This window comes from Barbatula barbatula (assembly GCF_947034865.1).
Source record: "Barbatula barbatula genome assembly, chromosome: 19".
Classification (NCBI taxonomy): Eukaryota; Metazoa; Chordata; class Actinopteri; order Cypriniformes; family Nemacheilidae; genus Barbatula; species Barbatula barbatula.
The window spans coordinates 20409615-20433584 of record NC_136782.1 but is presented as its reverse complement, the minus strand read 5'-3'; the positions used below and the strand labels follow the sequence as shown (position 1 = coordinate 20433584).

General features: G+C 40.2%; 1 protein-coding gene across 2 annotated transcripts in view; it reads left to right on the top strand.

The window, feature by feature from the left end:
• Positions 1 to 1046: 1046 nt before the first annotated feature.
• tiam1b (TIAM Rac1 associated GEF 1b) overlaps positions 1047 to 23970 on the top strand; it is a 44102-nt gene continuing 21178 nt past the window's right edge. Inside the window, exons 1-10 of one of the 2 annotated variants that reach the window (XM_079482086.1) lie at positions 1047 to 1330; positions 14152 to 14204; positions 14827 to 15749; positions 18663 to 18872; positions 18980 to 19250; positions 19838 to 20010; positions 20387 to 20611; positions 22302 to 22487; positions 23437 to 23583; positions 23699 to 23773. In XM_079482086.1, the coding sequence (XP_079338212.1) occupies positions 14874 to 15749; positions 18663 to 18872; positions 18980 to 19250; positions 19838 to 20010; positions 20387 to 20611; positions 22302 to 22487; positions 23437 to 23583; positions 23699 to 23773 (2163 nt within the window). In that variant the 5' untranslated portion in view covers positions 1047 to 1330; positions 14152 to 14204; positions 14827 to 14873. Of the gene's footprint in view, positions 1331 to 14151; positions 14205 to 14826; positions 15750 to 17740; positions 17891 to 18662; positions 18873 to 18979; positions 19251 to 19837; positions 20011 to 20386; positions 20612 to 22301; positions 22488 to 23436; positions 23584 to 23698; positions 23774 to 23970 lie in introns of those variants that run through there. The other variant, XM_079482087.1, reaches the window with a different exon arrangement.

Below are 23970 nucleotides of genomic sequence, written 5' to 3'. Positions count from 1 at the left end.
GTCCGTCTGTACATATCTTGTGTTTTTCTCTCAATTTCTCTGTTATCTTAATTTTTTTCTTGTTCTGTCTTAACCTCGTTTATTTCTCTCTTTATCTCTGTTTGATTTGGGAGAGAGAGTTTGTCTAGGTTGGATGGAAGCGGGGTCACAGCTCGGGCCGGCGGTGTTATCATTTTGACATGCCATCAGACTGACCGTGATGTTGCTCTTCTTATTTTAGGATGTTTAATCACAATCGTCTAGACGCGGGGTTCTGCCCTGAGCCGCAGCACCCGTCTCTGGGTTATATCAGCCTGCTCTGTTCTCAGTCTGACCCCCGGGCGTCTGCACTGCTGCGTATGCAAAGCAGCTCACGGGTCACGTGAACAGAGTGACGGAATAGCTTGCGTGTGCCCGCTGCCTGGCAGCGCAGAATACCTACGCGAGGTGCGTGTGTGGTGAATGAATTAAGCAAGGGTCGTCACCATTGACGTCTGCGTCTCTCGCTCCACCCACAGCTCTGGTGCTATGACAACAACACTGCTGCCTTCCCACCAATCACACCTCTATCTTCAGCAAAAAGCCACAGATACACACTCCTCTGTCACATCCTCACATTGTGTTGGGATAGATTTTAGGACTACACAAGATATAAAGTCAATGTGTGGTCTGTTTATTTATAATCCAGATATTCCTTATATTTTGTACATGAGATTTTGGGAATGATATAAAAACATTTATCTGGTTTTCTCTATAAAATCAGTGTTGCTAGTATTGTCGTATCCTGTACGATTCTTCATTTTAAAGTCACGTCTGCTAATGATTAAATGTAAGACAAATTGTCTTTTTGCCAAATAAAATTCACATCTTTCCGTTTAGATTTCAGTGCGAAATCTAACTTGGACATGTTCTTGACAAGCACAGAGATTTTGCTCAACAGGAGCATGTGGGAGAAGTTGCCCTGAGGGGGCGGAGCTCTCCGGCAAAGGTGTGACAAATGGGCGGAGCTTGTGTTTGTGAGAGGCGGTTTCGAGCGCTTGTGTAAATGCGATGCTCTTCGCAGGATCAGACCGGAGACACAGAGCCGAAGGAGAAGCCTACGCATTCCTGCTCCCAATCTCAGAGTGACTCTGAGACGGGAGAAAAGGGGGAAGGGGAAAGAGGTCGAGAAAGTGCAAGGAGAGAGAAGGGTGGACGCAGCCCCCCATCCCGAGCTGCCTCGGTTGCCCTGCGTTCACGTGGGAGTCGGCTTGTTGTGGAGTTTAAGCAGAATGTGAACGCTGCTGCAGGAAACGTGAGATTTTAGAGTGGACGCACGTCATCGGTTCAGCTGATCGCCCCCCCTGGGAAGGTAAGACATTTGTGCGGTCGGTGAGGTGTGGCGGCACTCCGGGCTTCTGTTGCTTTGTGTGGATGCTTGTTGTTTGAGTGCTGCGGTTTTCCAGCTTCAACGCGTCTTCAGATCAGTAGAGGATTTCCCATGTCTGAACACAGCTGTCTTACTTTCTGACTGTTTCTATGTCTCAGACTTCGACTCTTTCTGAACATTCAAAGCTTTATTGACGTGATACACAAGTCTTTGCATTGGCAAGACATTATTAAGCTCTGAATCCTACATGTTTACTAAAACGGTCTGTAGGAAGTTATTCTAGGCCAGTGGTTCTCAAACTGGGGGTCCTGGGGAGCCCCAAGATGGATCCAGGGGGGCCACAGATTTTGTGCCATTGATGAAATATGGACATTTATCTTACGTTTTATGCAATCACAAATCCATCAGAAAAATAAGACCACCAACCAAAAGAGCTGATGTTCCAGCATTGTATAACTGAATATGTTTTTGTTCGATTTAAGATTCTATGTTTAAGATTATAAGTTTTTATTTGGGGGCGCAAAACGATGCACAGGGAGCCTTACAACGAAAACGTTAGAAAGCCACTGATCTAGACACTTTTTGATGGAGGACATATTGATGGGAAGTGTTGGTTCACGTCTGATGTTGATGTTTGATGTCAGAGTTCGTCTTTGTGTTCTCATGCTTTGTGTCAGGGTCTGTATATCTATAGTAAATAAAAACATATATTTTTAACTCTTATCAGAACGTATGTAAGCTTTGCAAAGTCATGGAAATGTCTGTAGTGAATATATTTATAGGAACGATTCACTCTGTAAAGTCATATAAAGTCTTTTCAATGCACGTTTGTCAAAAGTGTAAAATCCTATAGGATACTGTGTCATTTTTATGACTTTTATTCTAGTGTTGCATTGCTATTGTTTTGCTCTTGAATAGTTAGAAGTTTTAAAAACACGAAAGCGTTTCTTGAAGTTCCTTATATGTTCTGCTTTGTCATCTGATGTTTTCAAGAACCTTACAGTCCTTTTGGGAACGATGTGTCCTCAAATGTCCAATTGTTTTGTATTGAAACCCTTCCCATTACATTTCATTAGCACTGGTTATTTTGACCTGTGATACACAGAACTTTATATTTGCTCAACTTTTTGCAGTTTGCAAACCACTTGCTCCCCTAAATGCCAAATGTTGCTTTTCCATTTGCGCAGACATGCCCTGAAGCATTTTATTAGAAGTGTCCTGTGAGAACAAAGATCACTTAAGACATTGTTATTGTCGTCCACCCGGAGTGTTAAATGCTAATGGAGCTGGTAGTTAATAACAGCAGATCGACACACACAAACGCATCTTTTCTCCGGGTGTCAGACGCCTGTAAATAAAGCGTGCACGCGACGTTATAATGACAAAGCTTATTTGTGGCTGCTTTTGTGTGGATGTGTGAGAAAGATGATGAATTGCAAATGTGCTAAATTCGGTCAGAGTCAAGGAGAGCCCCCCCTCCGAGTCTGTCCTGGTGTGAAGGACTTTAGACGGCCTGAATTCATTTGCTTTGAGCGCCTGTGAATGGACTGAGAAAAGGAAGGCAGGAGGAATCTCTCATCTGCCGGTATACAGATGGAAATGATCCGAGTCGAGCGGGACAGGAGGTCAGAGCTGGTGGGCGCAGCTGTGAGATCTTGCATAATGCTCAGACACATTATGACAGACTTTAAGACTTGTTCGCTCATATATATATAATAATAATAATGTTTGTTTAACCAGCAGAGCTAGATGTCACTTTACTATTTTTCCGAAGTTAGCTTTATTTTTTTAAAGTCCATTTTGGCAAAGGCACATAAGATTTTGCGTTTGTGACCAGAAAGAAAGTTACCATGTGTCTTTATATTATTCCTATTATATTATATCATCAGATCTTTCCTACATGAAAACATAATGTAGCATACTTTAGTATGATTTACCGTAGAAAAACTATAGTTGATTGATAAATTGTTGTAAATACGGTAGTAAACCTCAATATTTACTATTACATTTTACTAAAGAAACATTATAGTATTTATTACGTGTAAAAGTAAAGCGTTTAAGTAGTTGACAAATAAACCGTACACGTTTCATATGGCGTGACAGCAAAAATTCAGAAAACGAACTTATAAATATTAATAATAGAGATGCACCGATATTTCGTTAAATAATCGGTTTCGGTCGATAAAAGCAATTAAAACAGCCGATGATCAGGGCAGTTTAGAAAAATCACCAATTTCATGTCCAATAGTCATTGTATGAATTAATAACATTCAGAAAGTTAGGAAATATTAATTTAACCTTCAGTAACGGAATATATCACTCTGAATAATCGGTATCGTTGGAGAAATATAGTATCGGTGCATCTCTAATTTATAATATAAAAATATATTTTAACAGTTTGTTTTCAAAAATGTTGCTGCGTGACACCATATGACACGAATACGTTAAATTTGTCAACCACTAATATTTTGCGTTCTATGTTCTTATGTACCGCTTTACTTTTTCTATGAGGTTATATTACGTTAATATGTTAGAGAATGGATTTTTCCACTGATCTATATAAATGACTGGATTGCTAATGACGTCATTACACCGAAGCTACCGCACCGCCATGTTGGTATGCCCAAACGTACTATTAAATGGATAGGGAGTTATCACATATTAATGATAAAAAAGTAACTTACTTAATGTCTCACAGTACATCCTTAAAACAAAAATGTCTTAACCATGTTAAGTGATATTTATTTAAAATCTGGGATGTTTCTTTCTTATTAGACATATAGTGACTTGCGTTCATTTTCATCACAGTAGCGTGTATCAGATCAGCAGACTAACAAAACACCTCAACATATGACAAATGTGCTTATTCTGTAATCTTAATACAGATAAATACGGGCTCTATATTTAAGTCGTGAAGCTTTATTTCTTAACATTTACACAACAGTGTGCAATACACATTCTATACATTGATGTCTATACGTCACTACTCTGCCCAAAATAAACATAAGAATTGGGAAAAATATCAGAACACGCATGTAAACTAAAAACATATCACGCGCCTAATACGCTGAAAAACGGCGCTTTCTGTCAGTTGGGAATACCAAGATGGCGGCTCGATCGCTTCCGGTGGCTTCACCTCCTGTCGTTGGTTTAGCATTCTAGGCTCAATCCAACAATTTATATAGATCAGCGATTTTTCCTAACAATGGTACGAATAAAATTAATTTCGGTCATTGTTGCCGGTTTGCAACGGCGGTGTGAAGCACACCTATCTGAAACAATAAGCTTTGAGAAACTAATACTTTGTTTTGATCAGGGTGCTGTTCTCCTTTCATAATCTCCATTAAATGGGAACCAACAATCACCTTAACAAAGGCTTAATTCTTCCATGCACCAGTGGAGATCTGAACAGGTTTAATACCCAAGATTTCTCCTCCGGCTGATTGACATGGTTTGGCTCTTTCTCAAGGGACACGTGGACTTTGATCATTAAAAGTTTCACTTTAAGATCACTTTCCTTCTGCTTTGATGTTCATTTCCAGCGGGTTGTATTTCCAGCCCTTATCTGTGTTAATTCCCTGTTCTGTGCCGGTTGAAGGGCTTTAAAGGGCTCTAGTGATTGTTTTCCAGCAAACAGATCTTAAAGAGTTTTATGGCTCTGGTGGTCATGCCGGGTATACTTCACTGTTGAGAAGTGCTGTGATGGAGGACGACTGACTTTTATTCTCTTATCTGTGTCTTGTTTATGTTGATATGCTGTCTAGGTCTTTAAACGTTTTGGAGCGTGTTACCTGTTCATGTGGTCTGTTTACCCAGAATGCATCCGAAACATCTTTCATACCCCGTCGGTTTTGATGAGTGATATAACTGAAGTGTCTTTATCTCAGCGGCGGGTTTGAAGTGTACTTAAACACAGATGGTTTAGTCAGACAGATGCCACGCGGTTAGGTTTCCTGATCTTTCCGCACCGTCATGGTTTGGAGAGAACAGGGGGTTATTGTACCACAGCCGGGTGGAAATTAAAGGGCCGCGGTGGCAGCGAGTAAACTCATTTCAGGTCGGCTTTGTGTAGTGATGTGTGTCTGAGTCCCGTCTCGTCACGCCTGACTGCACCACCGCGTGAGGGTGAGGGGGGGAGAGACCCCTGGGTTTGCTGGAGGCTTCCACACCAGAGAGAATGATGTCGAAGAAAATGTGAAGGAAGTTTGCTGGATTGGCTTAATCTGTTCTTTGCGTGTCACACGGGAATCAGAGAAACATGCGTGACCGAACGACAATATTTCCCCCGAAGCCTGTTGTTGGATCAGTTTTAATCCTCCTCTTTAGAAAGTTTGGTTTGTCATTTGTTGTCCTGGAACTGAAGTGTATGTAATCCCTGAATGACGTGGTGAAAGAAAGCTAACTAGAGGAATTAAAGACTTGTTTTTGGGTGTTTTTCAATGGAGAAACTCAATCCAGCATTTGGAGATTTGTAGTTCTCAAATCAGCTTTTAATTCAAAAATGTTTTTATTTCTGGATTTTCATAGATAGTTACAGTTACCAAATATATCACATGTGTGTCCTATGGTGTGATGCAACACAAATAAGAAATAAGGCTGTCAAACGACTGATCACGATAAATCGCATCCAGAATAAAAGTTATTCGTTTAATTTATTGGTTTTAACATAATATATGTACGTGTACTGTGCATATGGATTTTATATTTATAAAAACATACACATGCATGCATCTAAAAAATATGTAAAAATAAACATTTATATATTTTAAATGATTGGTAAATGTAAATAAACAAAAAATTAATATGCACAGTACACAGATTTGTGTCATGTAAACACAAACTTTTGTTATGTATGCGATTAAGCGTGATTAAAACTATCAATAAAGAATAATCTTATGCTTTTTATAATTTTACTTATGAACATTCGTTTTTGCTGTCACACCATAGGACCACATTTTTGTAGATATGTTATAACTTTACAATTAAAATGAATAAAAAAATGACAATATTTGACAGTGCTGGGGATTTTTCATGCTTGGTTCCGGCACGTGACCTGTGAACCTTATAAACCTCCCGATCTGTTTATACTTCACACGCTCCTCGCAGCACTATTCTCAAAAACAACAGCTGTCGGAGCAGAGAAAATATCAGCTGAACCAGCAATAAACTATCATTCACCAAACTTCTCATTTGACAGTGAAAAACCTGCTTTCAACTTCAACAGCAAAAAAGTTGTGCTCCGCCAACAAGCACAAACGGACTCGGTGAGTAGTTTGACCCAGAACTACCATATTAATGCCTCGGCATTCTTTAAAGTACCCTTGGGGCATCATGTAAATAGTATGGACCATACGTATAGTTATCATTCACTACTTTGCCATATATCACAAGACTTTAGTCTACCATCATACGCGTTATGAGTCTCGTCATTTGTGTGTCGTTTTCCCTGCGGTTTATTGACTGTTTGACAAGTTAAACCCCCTCTGCTTCTTTCGAGGGAAGCCACAGGTAAACACTGCAGACTGGTTGGTTTGGCTTTTGGAAGATGGATGATGCTTTGCTTCAATTGAACTTTAAAAGTTATGGCACCTTTATTGTTTTGTTGTAAACTGTTAAACATTAAAGTTCATTGGTGTGTTAAATTACTAGTTTTTTGGGGTCTTTAAAGAAGGGTTTAGTGTGTGTGGACCAACAAAAGAGTAAAAAAACAGACCGGTTCAGTATGCAAATATGACAGGACATCGACACTGGCGGTTAGTATTTGAATACTGAACTTTTTAGAGACTTAATCCTAAAATGCGTAAAACACAGAAAATAGATCAAAGTAAAAAAAGTTTTTCGTCATTTTTGCAGTAGTAAGAAAGAAAATTGATTGATTGTCAAAGTTGTGACTGTAAAAAATGTGTTTTCTTATATATATGATAGAAAATGAGCCGTGATCTATACTATAATAGTATTCTTAAAGCCGGAGGAGACCGTCATCTCTTTCCTTGCGAACAAAACTTCTCAGCCTCAGGAAAAGGTTTTAAGGGAATATTTCAACCAAAAGTAAAAATACTGATCATCTATTTACCCTCATGTCGGTTAAAACACGCATGATTTTCTCCAGTGAAACACGAAAGAAGATAGTGTTCGTACAATGGAAGTCAATGGAGATCATGTTGTCCGGTTACCAATGTTCCCGTAAAACATCTTGTTTCGTGTTCTGCAGAAGTCATACAGGTTAGGAAAGTCGTCTGCTCGGTTTGTTTAGTGATAGTATTTCTTCTTCATCGCGTTTGACAAACAGGGTGTAGTTCAGAAATTCTTGCTCCGAGGGGAGTTTGGGTGTTGTCAGGGGTCTCAGGTACGCTCCCATCCCCCATCCGTGTGACTTATTCAAGCGTTGAGGGGGCAGGGGAGGATAAATGCCCCTCACCACGTGTTTCTGAGGAGGTGCTAGGGCTTGCCTGAACCCCCCATCGGCACGTCGTTCACAAGCTTCAAAGCTGAAGACGTCCGCTTGAGCCCGGAGACGCTCAGGAAGTACGAGTGCAATTTATGGCCATCACACGATTCAGTAGATACCGCAATACACTTCGGTGAAATACAATATAGATTGCACTTTAAAATATGTCTTATCAGCACAACCGAAGAAGTCAACAACAACAAAAAAAGATGTTTTGCTTTGTGCAATATGACTACAAAGTTCTTAAAGCGTTGATCATTTATCCCCACCTATTATGTTAAAGCAATAGTCATTTGCATATTGATTTGTTTTGGGAAAGATACAACATTGATTTGACCTGACGTAAGCCCCGTCCCAAATTCACACTTTTTTTGTTTAGGTTGCTCAGTGTTTCTTCGTTTTGTGTTGACCAATGGCAGTGCTAGAAACCTGAAACTAAAATTCATGACAACTACATTACATTTTTATCTTTAAGTACATATAATGTTGTGTCGAGTTCTTCGTGTTTGAAGACTTTATAAACATAAACATGTTTGTTTATTTTATGCTTAAATGGCCCAATAGTGACAACAGCTAATGTTTATTTATCAACCTGATCTAACAAGATTTAGTAATCATATATATATAATCATTATAATTTGGAGAATTTTTTATTGTAGAGAAAATAACGCAATAAACAGCGCCACCCTTAAACCTAAACCGTCAGTCTCTCAAAAGAAGGCCCTAAAAAAAAGGAAAATTCGCCTCATTTCAAACCTGCATGACTTTATTTCTTCTGCAGAAACAAAAGAAGATATTTTGAAAAATGTTGGTAACCAAAAGGCGCGTTGATTTTGTGTCCATACAATAAAATTCAATGAGATGAGCCTCATAAAATAATTCTGAGTTGTGTTGTACTTGCTGAATATCGTGTTTTTGTGCAGTTGTGTGTAACAGAGAAACAACCGTGACATTCTTGTTTATCAGGGTCTCCGTGTTTGAAGATATTGAGTAAAGTTGACTACGTCTCGAGGGTATGAACGACTGCCTGTCAATCATTCATTCCCCCTTCACAATGACTTATCGTAAGCAAAGCAATTACATAAAACCTCAGCGTTGCCATTAGCACATAGTTGAATGTCACAAAATGTAATTTTGTTTCTTGTGTTTTATGTTGAATTCTTCGCCTGTTTCAGGCAGATGGCACATTTGTCGCTTTCATTATTGCTGGATGCCTCTCACGGCGTTTTTCAATTAAACGTTTCTACGCTTTCTGAACTAATTCAGCTGGCAACTCTCAACAGTGATGATGAGGCCAAACAGACACCGAAACAATGTGATAGAAAATTCATCTGATGGAGAAAGAAAGAAAACGGAGTCTAAAGATGTGATATATTTTCAAAGGTTTATGTGTCTGCTTCAAGGCATAGTTCATCCAAAAATGTCGATTCTGTCATTGTTCGTGAGGGTTTCATGTGGGTCTCTTCAGTGGAACTCAAAAGAAGGTATTTTGAGATGTCTGGGGGTTTTGTGTCCATATAATGGAAGTCAATAAGGGTCTGTGTTCTTCAAAATCTCTTCTTGTGAGGAAAGAAAGTCAAACAGGTTTGGAATAACATCAAATATTTGTCCGTTCTGCATAAACTATTCCTTTCGCTGTAGAAAACATCTAGATTTGAACATGTTAAGATTTATATTTGTAAAAATAGTAGACGGATGTAAATTCGCACTTTATTGCAGAGATGTATTCAACTCGTCTCCAATATCATGCTCTTAAAAACATCTCGTAAAAGATAATCGACGCCTAGAGCAAGTCACAAACACAGGTTTACAGTCTATCTGTCTACAGGTTTCAACTTTTTATTTTTAAGTAGCATTAACACAGAATTCAAGGCATACTATAATTAGACACACTTGACATACTTAACATTTAATATGCATATTTCCTATCTTCTCTTTAGTCGTTTATGATATATCTTTGCTGGAAAGTTTAATTTTGTGAATTTCATTCAGTCTGAAGCACACACCACGTGGGACGAGTTATTATGAGGGTTTAATACTCAGGATTATTGCTTAAACAGACCTAACTACAGATTTTTGGGGGGTGTCATTTGGACATTAGTGTTAAACCCGTCTTACACATGTCAGTAAAGCCATTGTTAGATTTCAGCAAAGTGCTGTGAATTCATTACCCAGCCTTAACGTCAGAACAAGGCCCTCGCTGTTGTCTTGGCAGGAGATGTTCTTTCTCCTTCGGCCTGCAGCTGTTATTGAGTTTTTGCTTCTGGATGAGAATGTACCTCTGTGTTTACGCTTTGAGGCAACATTGCTGTCTTCAGCCCTGAAGTTGAGCTCTGTGTTGATGTTTCTGGTGTCCACCGGACCTCTCTGGTCCTGTCTCAACAGGTCATGGTATGTGTTGAATAGAGGCGGTGCCTCCTGAAGCCTCTAATAACAAAGGAATCTAAAATGCACCTGTCACTTTTTTGTCATAGACTCGCAGGTAAACACAAAGAGCCGCGAAGAGTCTTTCTGGATTGCGTGATGGATCGGAGGGCGTGTTTGTTTGCACACCTGAATGAATGGGAATTTGGAGTACAGGTGGTTGTTTTAGGATGTTTATGGCTGTCGGTAATTCGCCTGACATCATTATGGGATCTAGTCAACATCGGCATCCGACGCCACACTGATTTATCTGCACCAGGGTTTTATTTATATACATTCGGCTAGAAAAGTCACTATAAAAAATCTGATAAAAGCAACGCAGTAAGGGAGGTTAAGCCGCGGTCAGATTTGACTTTTCCCTCTGTTGACTTCCATTCATACGCATGCGACGGACTGGAAACGCAAGCCCGTCCAACGGTAGTTCATGTTTTTGCATTTCACCACGTAGCAAAGTTTAAGTTTGGTGAACCAATAGAAGATCAAAACGTCACATCGTGACCTCTCGGTACAGAAATGTGAAAAATAGAGGAATCGTGCACGGCTGTTTTCGTACCACCGTACGAACGATTTTCGCATACTCAGTCAAGTCAGATGGTGGTGTTATTGTGACGTGTGAAGCTTGCATGTTCTATGCAAATGTTGCATCATGATGTGTTGTTGATGTTGTTTCCAGTGTGCTTAATTTAAAGTAGGAGAGATACTATAAATGATGCATTTCTTAGTAAGCATTTGTGCTGTTTCTTATCATAAACACCAATAGAAGAAGGTTAAGGCTGCATCCGTGACAGTATGTACTGAATCTGAATAAGTACCTACAGTACATTCTAAATAGCATGAGTGGGAGTAGTATGAATACTTTTCGGACATCCTACATCCGCCATGTTCTATGTTCATGTGACCCGTATGCTCTTTGGCCTTTGACAAGCGTTGATAAAAGCACAATTTAGTCACGAGAAATACATTTATTGGCACTTTCTAAATTTGACTGTTGCTTGGCATCAAAGATAAGTGTCCATCCGGTCCACGCTCATGAATCTCGCCGGAAGCAGTAGATCATTGTCATGGTTCTGCCTTCCGTTGTCTTGATTTTCTGGTCTAGGGGCAGAATCATGACAGACCTACGTGTTTTATGTGGAGAGAAACATATTGTCAATCAGGACATTATATGCGTTCTCTCCTGTCTCGTCATTTGGCCCCGCCCCTCTCGTTTCTAGCATAGCTTTCATCCTGTGTCTCATTACCCACACCTGCCCATCGTTATCTCCTTTGTTAGTCTCCCTATATAATACCCTCTTGTCTATTGTCTTGTGCTCGTTCGTTGTACATGTTTCCTGCCCTGTATGTATTGGTTAGAATTACCCAGTGTTTGGTTATTTTTGCCCCCATGTGGGAGGTATTTGTTTTGTTTTTTATTATTAAAGTCTGTTACCCCGTATTGCAGCCTGCGCTTGGGTTCTTCACTACCTGTTTCGTGACAATCATCTGTGTATTTCTCCCATCCAGAACATAGTCAAAGGATAATTTAAGAACTTAATTGAAGAAAAATACAACTAGAATAGCCTACTTTTAAAAATATTGTATTATATAATTTCATAATAGTTAACATAGCCTGTTTTTACACTCCTCACGTACTAAACTGCATTTTTTTTGTTAACGAGTGATGTTAACGTTTAAGCTAACTAGATGGTCAGAGAAAACTGCACTATCAAAGTAAAAATAAGCCGTACGGAAAGACAACTATGCATTCATCCTACCTAGTTTTGTGAACGCAAAACCGGTGTGTCTTATCTGCAACGTAGCTGTTTGCAAAGAATATCTTATTAGACGGCACCACGAGACGAAGCATGGCACCTTAAAAAAAAGCTGAATTTGCTTTGTTATTGTTCAAGTGTTGGTGCTTAGTCCCTGCGTTATAAGCAAACGTTTCAATGCTTCACTGTTAGTTTTTTCATCCCTTATATTTCACGAAGGCTATTTTAGAAGTGCGTCTAGCGATCGACGGACTCCTTTGAATATCGTTCAGAAATGTTCAAATTAAAAGCTCTCAATTCTTTTCAAAATGAACCATTGTTGCAAAAACTTTCTCGTACTTTTACTTCGAAGGTAAATTCACTAAAGACCTTTTGAAGCACCTTTACTTTTAAGATTGTTGAATTACTGGGTGTAAGTCACTTGATGACAAACGGTAATTTCCCGCAGAATCTGGTTTCTGAGTGCTTAACTTTGGAATCATTATGTTTATGTCTATTATTTCTTTTTAGAAACTTGCTCTAAGTTCTTATGTTTTGTGTTTCATCCAACAAAACGTATGAATTGCACCCAGAAGGGATAAAGTGATTAAGAAGGAAACTATAAGTTAAATACGCTTCAGGAAAGATCACAGCAGATTTGTATCTTCATCGGTCTCATCCGTGGGTCTTGCACGACTTTTTGGTCTTGTGGTCTTGGCTCCTGAGGATCTTGTGATATAGAGCTTTAATTTTCCTGCGCTTGTGTGTTTCGATTTGTGTAGTTTAATGCGTGACATGGCCATCAGTTACATCTAAACAGATGTGAGTTTATGTCTTCTGACAGTGGACGCTGCTCTTCTTCAGATCTGTAGGGGTCGGCTGTAAGCTTACACGTGTCTGTGGTTAAAAAACGTCTTTGTTTCAGGCAAAGTGAGTTTGATTTTACATGATGGTGAAACATTGTTTTGTACATGTAGACCTTTTCACATTCATTTGGGCAGATGTAGGCAGCTTTAAAGAACTGATGCCTGCGAGCACGTTGATCTGATGTTTGTTCCCATGAGCAGTTGCTCTTAGCGGGTCTCTAAACCTTGAAAATATTTCTATTTTAGTCTTATCCGGATGGTTTACGCTTGCATGTGGGTACTCCCCCACACACAAGAGATGGCCTGGTTTCCACGGCGAAAGGAGAGAAATTCTCACTGTTTGTGTTTGCTGGACTTTTGTGCAATTTTATGTTCAGAATGTTTTATGGCCCATGAAGCAAAAGATCATTGTAAATCAAGACACATACTGTGGGGAAACAGCGCAAGAACTTCGGATTCAGTGTTTTGTTTGAAATACTTATTTAATGTATCTCGGTTTATGTGCATGCACTGTTTTTGCTTTATTCAAAGAAACTTATACACAATAAGATCGCCAGTGTTAAAAATGGCCACATTAACTCTCACAGTGTATATATAATCCATACATTTAGAGTGTTGTATATACACTGTGAGTGTTAATGTGACCATTTTTAACACTGGCGATCTTATTGTGCGTCAATGAGACTCCTGAATCAGCCCAAACCCAAAATGTATATTCTTGCATCATTTACTGACCCTTCTTGTCATTCCAAATCTGTCTTTCTTTCTTCTGCCGAACACAAAAGATATTTTGAAGAATGTCGGTAACCAAACCAGATTGAACCCCATTGATTTCCATCGTATGGACACAAAACCACAGGGACATTTCTCTAAATATCTACTTTTGTGTTTCACAGAAGAAAGAGTCATATAACTCACAATGAGGTTCGTTCTGGGGTCTCTTTAGTTTAGTAATTGTACCGGCAAGTGTGTTAGTCATTAAATACTCTGCGGTGTGTGTTTATTTTACCGTATGAAAAATAGTCGTGTTGGATTTCAACGTGTAACCATATTTAGACTCAAATTTTCAGTGAGGCAACCACAGGTTGATATATATGACCACACACGCTCTCTCGTATGTGAAATCTGTCATCTTGTGTTTGTTAAGGTTGTCCAGAGCGTCTTAAGATCGTTGCGTGTGTGTGGTCTTTAACCACAGCGGCGAATCTCTTTAATCGCTCTTTTAGTTCTCATTCTGTCTCTAAATTGACCTCACAACGTGTTCTCTTATTCTGTTTCACAAACTGCTGTGTGTGGATTTTTCTGACGCTCTGTCTCTCTCTTTCATAAATGCAGGTGTTCATCCGCATGCATAGTGAAATGACTGTGATGTCATCGCCACACCGCAGGTAACATCAACATTCACACCGTCCCCTACAAAAGATTCATTTTATTAAGTACACCTAATAACGAAATACAACAAAGCCACGCACATTGACGTAAAATGGGTGCTCGGCCAAAACAAATCATATCATAAATATATGAAAAGTTGGCAGACCAAAGCGTCAAAGATATGAAAGAAAGATTAATAGACTTTCACGAAACATGTACTTTTTTGTGAAAGTCCATTAGTCTGCGAAAGTCTATTATTAAAATATTTTTATATTTTGGAGCTTTGATGTGCCGACTTCTAACACATTTTCAGTACATTCATGCAAAGTATAATACTAGTATATTAGTAAATGTCTTATTTCAATCATTCTTGAGACTAAATTGGTTTACAAAAGTGTACTTTTAAGTGTCTTAACAACTTATAGTTGTAATTTATAAAATTAAGTTCATTTTATAATTACCACCAGAATTTTACGTCAGTTTAATATCAGTTCATATTAAGTTAATATAACAGGTTCCAATTACCTGACAGTTTGATTTAACTTAACTTTAGTCTAAAATAGTTTTTACTGTATATATATGAGGAAAACTCAACATGTTTTTCCTATTGATTTTGCTGTACCCTCTTGTCTCCTAAAGGTTGCGTGACCTTTGAGCGTTCTCAGGTCCGCTGCAAATACAGAATCATGGGTAACACAGAAAGTCACAGCGGCAGCCATGGTTACTATGGCGATGGGCAGCGCCACCTCTCCCGTAAGCACATGTCCCGTTCTCTCCGGCTGTCCAACAAGCAGACGTACTGTTCCCGCCGCACACCGTCTGGAAAACCAGAGCACCGCAACTCTGAAACAAGCACGCGCTCAAGCAGCACTCCCAGCATCCCTCAGTCGCTGGCCGACCACGGCCTGGAGCCCTTCAATGACTCGGACATGCTGCGTGACTTCAGCGGACCCATATGGGTAGACCGCGTTGCCATGAACCTCAGACCCATGTCCTTTCACAACCATCCGTCCCATTCGCCCGCCGCGACCCGTAACGTCCCCACCAAACAGGCTGAGAAGGAGACGGACGAACTACCGGAGGACCACAACCAACAGACACGGGACGGTTCTCAAGAGGGCGCCAGCTTTAAAAAGAAACGCTCCAAGTCTGCAGATATGTGGAGAGAAGACTCTCTGGAGGTGTCTTTGTCCGATCTGAGCCAGGAGCATCTGACCAGCACGGAGGAGATCGGAGATACGCCCGATGAGAAGGACTTTGCAGACTTGCAGTCATCTCCTCAGGGTCTGGAGTCGATGGACTCCAACCGTGCCAATTCTTTGGACGAGCTGTATGGACCAAAGAGTCCTGCCTCCAGGCCGACGCATGGGCGCTACGCCAAGTGGCATAAGGCCGGTGTCGCAGGTATAGACGGTGAGGACGATAAATTATTATCACCGTGTGAGGACGATGGTGCCGCCTATGGAGCGTACACACTGCCCTGTCGCCGGTCACACTGTCTGTCTGAGGGTCCGGCCAATAATCAAGGAGTTATGCAGGGGAGGCGGGCAAAAACCATACAGGTGAGCGCATATGAGATTATGAGAACTTTATACGTTTTTTGTTTAATGCAGCAATCTTTTAGTGTTTTAAATAGTTTGATGCCGAAGATATCATTATGATAATTTTTTTATTGTGCTCCTTTGGATTCTTTATTAAAGTAGGGCTGTCAAATGATCAATCGCGATTATTCGCATTCAAAATGATATTTTATAAAATACATGTATTTGTTTGTGCACTGTGCATATACATTTGTTATTTATAAACACAAAAACATACACGTGAATGTGTATATATTTTTACGAAATATTAAGATGTATTTATTCATTTTTACCCATAATTTATATCATGTGGAAACATTTATACATTTTTATATTTCTTCTAAAGATATGCATGTACGTATGTGTATGTATTTATGAATTACAATATGATTATGCACAGACATATATTATGCAAACACAAACATTTATTCTGGATGCGATTCATTCTTTGACAGCTCTACATTAAATATGAAAGTTATTCAATATAATACGATAACGATTTTAAATATGATTTAATTATTTACAATTCTTTCTAACCAGTCATGTTAAATCGAATAAAATCTTATAGCGATGTTGTTGTATTTCATACAGTTCGCTGACAATAACTGTTCTGTTTTCTTGCATAACATGCATTCTTCTCATAGATTGTTTTCAGCCTCAGGGTTAACGTTCACTTGAAAGATTTACCTGATAGTTCGCACAAAAATGCACATTTCTGTGTATCATACACTACTGTTTAGAAGTTTAGGGTCACCTATGAACTGTGGTACATTTCACGTTTGGAATAAAACAAAAATAAATCTGGAAATTGTGACTTAAAGGGTATAAAATCAAATCATATCAAAAACTTTATATTCCTGTCCTTCTGAAACCTTGCATGTCCAAATTAAAGTCGACAAGCTTTTTAATACTTTTTGTTCAATAGGTATTTGCAAAACCCACAGAGACACATAAAGGTGACTAATAATGATTATTTAAAATAAATCACGAAAATTTGAGAAACAAGGGTTTCAGAAGGACAGCGGTGATATTAAGTGCAGTCACATATAGACTAGATTTCGCAGAAATGTTCTCATCCTGAGATGCTTTTTAAATAATACAGAATGAGTTTCCAGAGAAACTAATCTGTTCTGAGCTCTTGGGTCAAAAACATTTCTATGAACATTTTTTTTAAGTGTTTTATAATGAAAGAATATAATAACATTTTGGTACATTTTTGTCTGCAAAACTAAAATTCAGACATTCGCTCGTACGCCAGCAGATCAAAAGGTTTATAGTCAGAACACAAGAACGCAGATAAAGCAAATCAAAGACATTTCAAGTGACCCTTAACCTTTGAACGGTCGTGTTTGGCACGCGACAGCATTGTGCGAGAAGCTGAAATGTATAAATTGCTGTACTGCGGGCTCAACTTCAGAAAAGGTTTCATTTGTCATGACAGATTGAATATGTGGAAGTGCAAATAAGATTTGTTCCAGGCACGCAAAGCTTCAGATTTAGTATTTTTGTGTGAACCGTCCCTTTGTTATTAAAGTCATCGTGTAGGTGTGTAGTGGAGAATGTCAGTCTTGCATTGAATGTTGCGGTTAATCCCCCAGAATCCATTACATTACATAAGTATACCAGTCGCCCATTTGTGTGTGAATTCATACTATTGTTTTACATATTCATGTATTATTGCTCTCAAAGCGACCCTGTCCGTTCCGGTGAACAAAAACCTTGCAAGGTACCACCATGGTCATGTCATGTCGCACTCTGTGCAGTGCATTATGGGTACTGTCACACACTTTAAATGTGTGCTATTGTTTTTCTTTATCTGGCCCATCTGCGATGATCCAGATCGTGGAGTCAGACTTCTGTGAGAACCGAGTCTCTTTTGTCATGCTAATGAACTGGAAGCGGAACGTGAATCTGAGAGAGAGAACAGAAACTAGAGATGCACAGTTCAGGTTAACGTTTCAAACACATTTCTCACATGTACCGGGGATAAACAGCACACAGTTTGTATGTCTCGCAGGTATGTAGCGGTTTGTTATAGAGTGGAAAGTAGAAAGAGTATAACTGTGTGACAGTCCGTCTCGTGAGGCCCTCTGGTGAAGATGAATGGCACGTCGGACCGCGCGGTAAGGTCACGTGACTATATTTGGTGGGTAATATCCCATCATTAGTGCCAGGAGTACAGAGTGTTATTGTAAGTTGAGCGTTTAGAGCTGTGCGACTCAACACATACAGCGCTGTGCTCTCAGACGGTCTGTAAAATGTGTACTTCACAACCTACAGAATGTCTAAAGACACGGCACGCTCCAGTCCACAGATAGGAGGAACCTAACGGATTATGTCACTTTTATTAGAGCGGTAATGTGGAAGAACTCGAGGCGTTAAGGTTTTAAGAGAATTTAAAACGCTGTTTTTTTCTCTCAGGTTTGTCGCTTTTTTTAAGGAAGCATTTGTGTCCATACAATGACCATTGAAATATTTAGAGAAATTGATTTGTGACCTTAAAATGAAAATGTCACTATTCAAAATGTCTTCTTTGTCGTGCAAAAGAAATTCACACGTATATTACACACGAGTTTGAGTAAATGATGACCATTATTTGGACTTTATTTATTTTTAACTATCTTTTTAAGGGGGCTGATGTTTGTTCCTGTTGTGATTACAAGCATCACCCTCGTGATATGGCCGATAAACGGAAGTGTAACTTTTTCTTTATGTCAGTCCTGAAATCTTTGTGTCGTCAGCGTACACAGTTTCTGGTTTTATTGTATTTTTCATAGATTTGTGTGCATGCATTGTGTGAAATGTTTGAATGTTTAACCCTTTCGTTTCTATAAAACAAGGTTGATTATATATTGTGCTATTTCCTATGCTGACCTTTGACCTCTGTGTTGCCAGGATGTCACGGCGGGAGACGTCAGTGACTACGAGGACAGCGGCATCGATGGCCTGACAGGAGAGAGCGAGGCGTCTCAGCACCAGGTGCGGCGCTACAAGACCATGTCAGTGTCGTTTTCCGCTTACTCCACGTCAACAGGGGGCGCCTTCGCAGGGAGCGACAGCGGGAGCAGCAGCGGTGCGGGGACGGGACCCTCAGAGGCAACACTGGTGAGCAACACCTGTATATGTTTATGATTCTGAATGTTTTGCATCGAGAACGTTTTTGTTCTTGGGTTCAAACGTACTAGAAATGTGCATTCTGTATGCTTGATCAGGGCGTCTACGAGAACTTTCGTCAGGAGCTGGAGCAGAGCGTGAGCCCAGCGGAGTTGCCCGAGGAACGAAGCTCCGCCTTCAGCGACGAGCAGAGTCATGCGACCCTGAGCTCCGCCTACCACACGGACCCCCTGCTCACCGTGGCTGCACAGGGCACCGTGCGCAAAGCCGGACGCCTCGCCGTCAAAAACTTCCTGGTGCATAAGAAAAACAAGAAGGTGGAACTCGCCACTCGCAGGAAGTGGAAGAGCTACTGGGTGTCTCTTAAAGGTGTGTAAACACTACGTTTCAGCGTTTGTGTTTTGTAACTGAAAAGATGTAAAGAGTGCCCTGACACTGTAAACTGGTTTTACAACTTCCAGAGAAACTAAATATAAAAAAAAGAAAGAATATCTTTGTTGTGTCATATGGGCCTTAACTGAAACGCTCTGCGGATTTCTTTAGACTTGAAACGCCCATCATTCAGAAACCTTCAGCTTTTGTGGTTTTATTATGATTCTGTCTTAGCCTGCTTGTGGGGTAAAGAACAGTCTTTTATTTGACTCGGTGTATGCATGCTACCTTTATATAGATACCAGCAAGAGTATTGGCATGTTAGAAAACTCTACATCCGCACCAGCAGTGTTAGAACACATGACACATCTTAAAAAGAGGAGAATCGGTATCAGTTTCTTGTAATGCAGCTTCTCACTGTGGCCACTGGAGGGCAGAGTTTCATCAATTAACCCCTAAATACACCTGTTGCTCTTCTGTTGCCCTGGAAACAGTAACTGAGCGACGGGCCGTTGTGTTAATTTAATTCACCATGTACTGTGCATTTCTGATGCTTGAGCGAGTTTTCTAATTTGTCCTCCCAGGGTGCACTTTGTTTTTCTACGAGACGGACGGGCGGTCGGGCATCGATCACAACAGCGTCCCTAAACACGCAGTGTGGGCCGAAAACAGCATTGTGCAGGCCGTCCCCGAACACCCCAAGAAAGATTTTGTCTTCTGTCTGAGTAACTCGCTGGGAGACTCTTTCCTTTTTCAGGTAACCGAACGCCCGGCGGAAAAATACACTTGGCTCCCTTTTATATTCTGATATTTCTTACAATATTAACGTTGATCATTTGGCACATCATTTTCCAACTTAATAAAAAAGTATGTGAATTTTGACGGTAGGATTGTACTTAGTACATTTTGATTTATGCATCGTAAGAAATGAAAGGTCATTTTCAGTGCAGTACATTGTGGGATAGGAGTATCACACTTTGGTGTATATTTCAGTAAATGTAGTATGCAAGGTTATCCTTGTGTTCTGTGCACAGTTGGCATACTTTATACCGCAGAGGTATTATGAGTAATAACGTAGTAGTATGCTATATGTCGTCTGTCATCGTGTTTAATCTTTGACTCTTTTTGCACAGACCTGCAGTCAGACAGAGTTGGAAAACTGGATCACGGCTATCCACTCGGCCTGCGCCGCAGCCGTGGCCCGTCAACACCACCGTGAAGACACGGTGCGCCTCCTGCGAGCGGAGATCCGTAAGCTGGAGCAAAAGATCGATATGGACGAGAAGATGAAGAAGATGGGCGACATGCAGCTGTCAGCGGTAACCGACACCAAGAAGAGGAAGACCATTCTGGATCAGGTGACTGATCGTTGAGTGTTTTACATTTCATTCGTAGACCGTTGGTGAGTCGACTCGCTTCCATGGGTCAAGTCGATTGGATGAGTCAAGTCGTTTCTTTGATATGAATTGAGTCTTTCTCTATGTTAATTCCAGTTGTTTCTTTGAGAGGAGTTATTTCTCAGTTCTCTGAGTCAAGTCGTTTTTGAATCAAGTTGTTTCTCTGAATCAGGTCGTTTTATATATTTATATAGATAATAGATTATTTGAGTTGCATCATTTGTCCAGTTGTTTCTTTAGTATGAGTCATTTCTCGGTTTTCTTAGTCAAGTTTTTTCTCCGAGTCAAGTTTTTTGTCTGAGTCGAGTAGTTATTTAAAGAAAGAAATAAGTTCTCAGTTCTCTGAGTCAATTCGATTCTTTGAGTCAAATCCAGTCACGTTGTTTCTTTAAGTTGAGGCGCCGAGTAAATTCTCTAAATCCATTTTTCTAAATCGAGTGTAGTCAAATTAGAGCTGCTCGCGATTATTTTGGCCAATATTGAGATCCCGATTATTTAACACGATTACTCATCAACCTTTAAAACAACATCGAAAATAAAGAAATATTGGCTTTTAAACTCAGAATTTAACTGAAATATAAATGTAAATAAATAGCACTGCTGAACCACTGGAAAGAAAAGTGTGCGCTGTGGATTTATACTACAAGAACACAGAGGATGCTTGCAAAATGGATTGCGGCACAATAATTGTTTACCTCGATTATTTAGTTTTTGTAAGGGATCGATTACGATTAATTTTCGATTAATTGCACAGCCCTAAATTAAATTAAGTCATTGTTCTGAATCAGGTTGTTTTTCTGTCCTAAATTTGCCTAAATCAAAACTCAGTTCAAGGTGCACTCGGCAGTTCATCACTTAAAACACTTTTTGAGAGATGAAAATTCAGTCGTTATTTTTACTTTTACAGAAAATTCGTCTGAGATTGACGAAGAAAAATGTCTGCGGTGGATGCGACGTTATTTTTGCATTGCTGTGAAAGAAACTAGTCTTTTCTCTCTCATAATTATTGTATCAATGTCATAAAGCGTTACAGCAATAGCATCCGTTGTCTCTGAGCGGTACATCTCATCCGACTGTGATCTGTTTATCTCAGCTCAGTTTTCCATCGCTGTAATTCTCCGAACATTCATCCACCCGACGCAAACGCTGCAAAAGTTCATGTTCCGCTCAATGGATGTTTACGCAGAGATCAGAATGGCCCACAGCCCAGCGTTAGGAGGGTCGCCGGTGCCTGCGCTTGTGGGGGTGTTTAATTTTGGCAGCGTCGGGTTGCTCATTGTGCCCTTGTAAACGACAGCGTGGTCGAGTTGGAGACCTCTCAGCCAGTGGAATGTGTAGCGCTCTTGTTTGCTGCTTTGTGCGTTGCCGGGATGGCGAGCGTCTTCCAAAAAAACATCCATCTCAGAGTGGCTGGGAGGAGACGGCGATGGGAATAAATGGGCTTCACTGCCCCAAAACACCATTTTGTTAGACGAACACATCAAACAGGCACTGATGCTTTCAGATATTTGAAAATGGGATTTAATTTAGCATAAAACTTTGCATATATTTTTCTTATTTGCTTCCCCAAGTGTGCTTGATGGATCTTCAGCATTTTTGCCAGTTGCTTCTTAACATGCTGTAAACCCTTTCCTCGTTTTTATCTTCACAGATTTTCCTGTGGGAGCAGAATTTAGAGCAGTTCCACATGGATTTATTCAGATTCCGCTGTTACCTGTCCAGCCTGCAGGGCGGCGAGCTTCCCAACCCCAAACGCTTGCTGGCTTTCGCATCTCGTCCGACCAAACTGGCCATGGGACGACTGGGCATCTTCTCCGTCTCATCCTTTCATGCTCTGGTAAATGTTCATTTTAGTTTTTTGTTCTTGTTTTATTTAATTAACACTAGACCAATGTATATTAAGCGAGCATCGAGCATCGATATCGCTCTATTTTAACCAGAATGCTTTCCAATCAGCAGTCAGTGTTGTTTGTATGTCGTAATGGTTTGTGGCCGTGGGGTTTTTGGCCGGTGTATTTTTTCTCCTGGAATCGGGCCACAGTTAATCAATCCGCATCCTCAGATTCTCCTCCAGCTCTGCTGGTTTGTGTAGGAGCTGCACGACACTGAGATACAGATTTTATTTTCGTCTTTGCAGCTTGGATGAATTTTTGGATAGAGGGCGTAGAGATGCTCTTCAGTATTCACATTGGGAGGAGAGAGAGAGAGAGAGAGAGAGAGAGAGAGAGAGAGAGAGAGAGGATGAGTGTTGATTCTAGTTGAAGTGCCGTTGGCCCTGTATACTGTTCTTTAGGAATAAGAGCTCTGTTCAGAATAGTTTTTTGATGGGACAAGAGCTCTTTTCGCCATCAGGTGACCCAGAAACGCCACAGTGCGTTCAGTTCAACAAGCGTGTAGAACATTTGAATGACACAGAAAAGAGCTCAGCTAGAAACTTCAATTCATCCAGACAAGAGGCCACCGAAAGCTGGATATTTTTGAGTATTTGTTTGTACGTTCATGAATGAATATGCATATTAGTGTTGCTTACTGAGGCAAGTATGACTATTTTCATTGTTCGGACTCTCGGTAGTAAACCTAAGTAGTATGCAACTTGCAGCGTTTGTTACAGACATGCATCAAAATATATTTTAATGTCTTAACAACCTGAAAACAAGATGAATAGACTAAATTGAATGATGCAACTCAAGTATAATATAATTCTGTCTTTTTATAGAATTAATTTAGTTTGCATTGTGAAACAATAAGGAGATGATGGATTTGTCACGTGTCTCGTGTGTTTGAAGGTGGCGGCACGAACTGAGACCGGCGTGAGGCGACGGACGCATGCGATGTCACGTTCCACCAGCAAACGAAAGAGTCGCTTCTCGTCACTGTGGGGTTTAGACACCCACTCCAAAAGAAAGAGCAAAACACACCCTACTATTACCCAGGTAAACCACACACACACATGCTTAAGGTTGTGGTTGATCGGGTTCGCTGTCTTCTGAAGGGTCTGCTGTGAGATCGTTGGGTCTGCTCTAAAATAAAGATGCTTTTTCTAAACAGGTTTTTGCTGAAGGTGAAGACCCCGTGAAAAGCCCTTTAGACGGTCTGTTTGAAGGATCTGCCAGAGAATCAACAGTAAGTGTCTGTCTGTCTCTCATGTGCCCCGGGCTGATGTTCTGGTGTAGGAGTCGGTGCTCCGGTAAAGTTGTAATGGTTCAGTCTGTAGTACATGGATCTGTACTTTAATCCACCAGTCTGTTAGTCACAGATCCAAACCCTGATTTTAAAAATCAATGCTCTTATTTGAACCAGTAACACAGATTTGCTTGGAT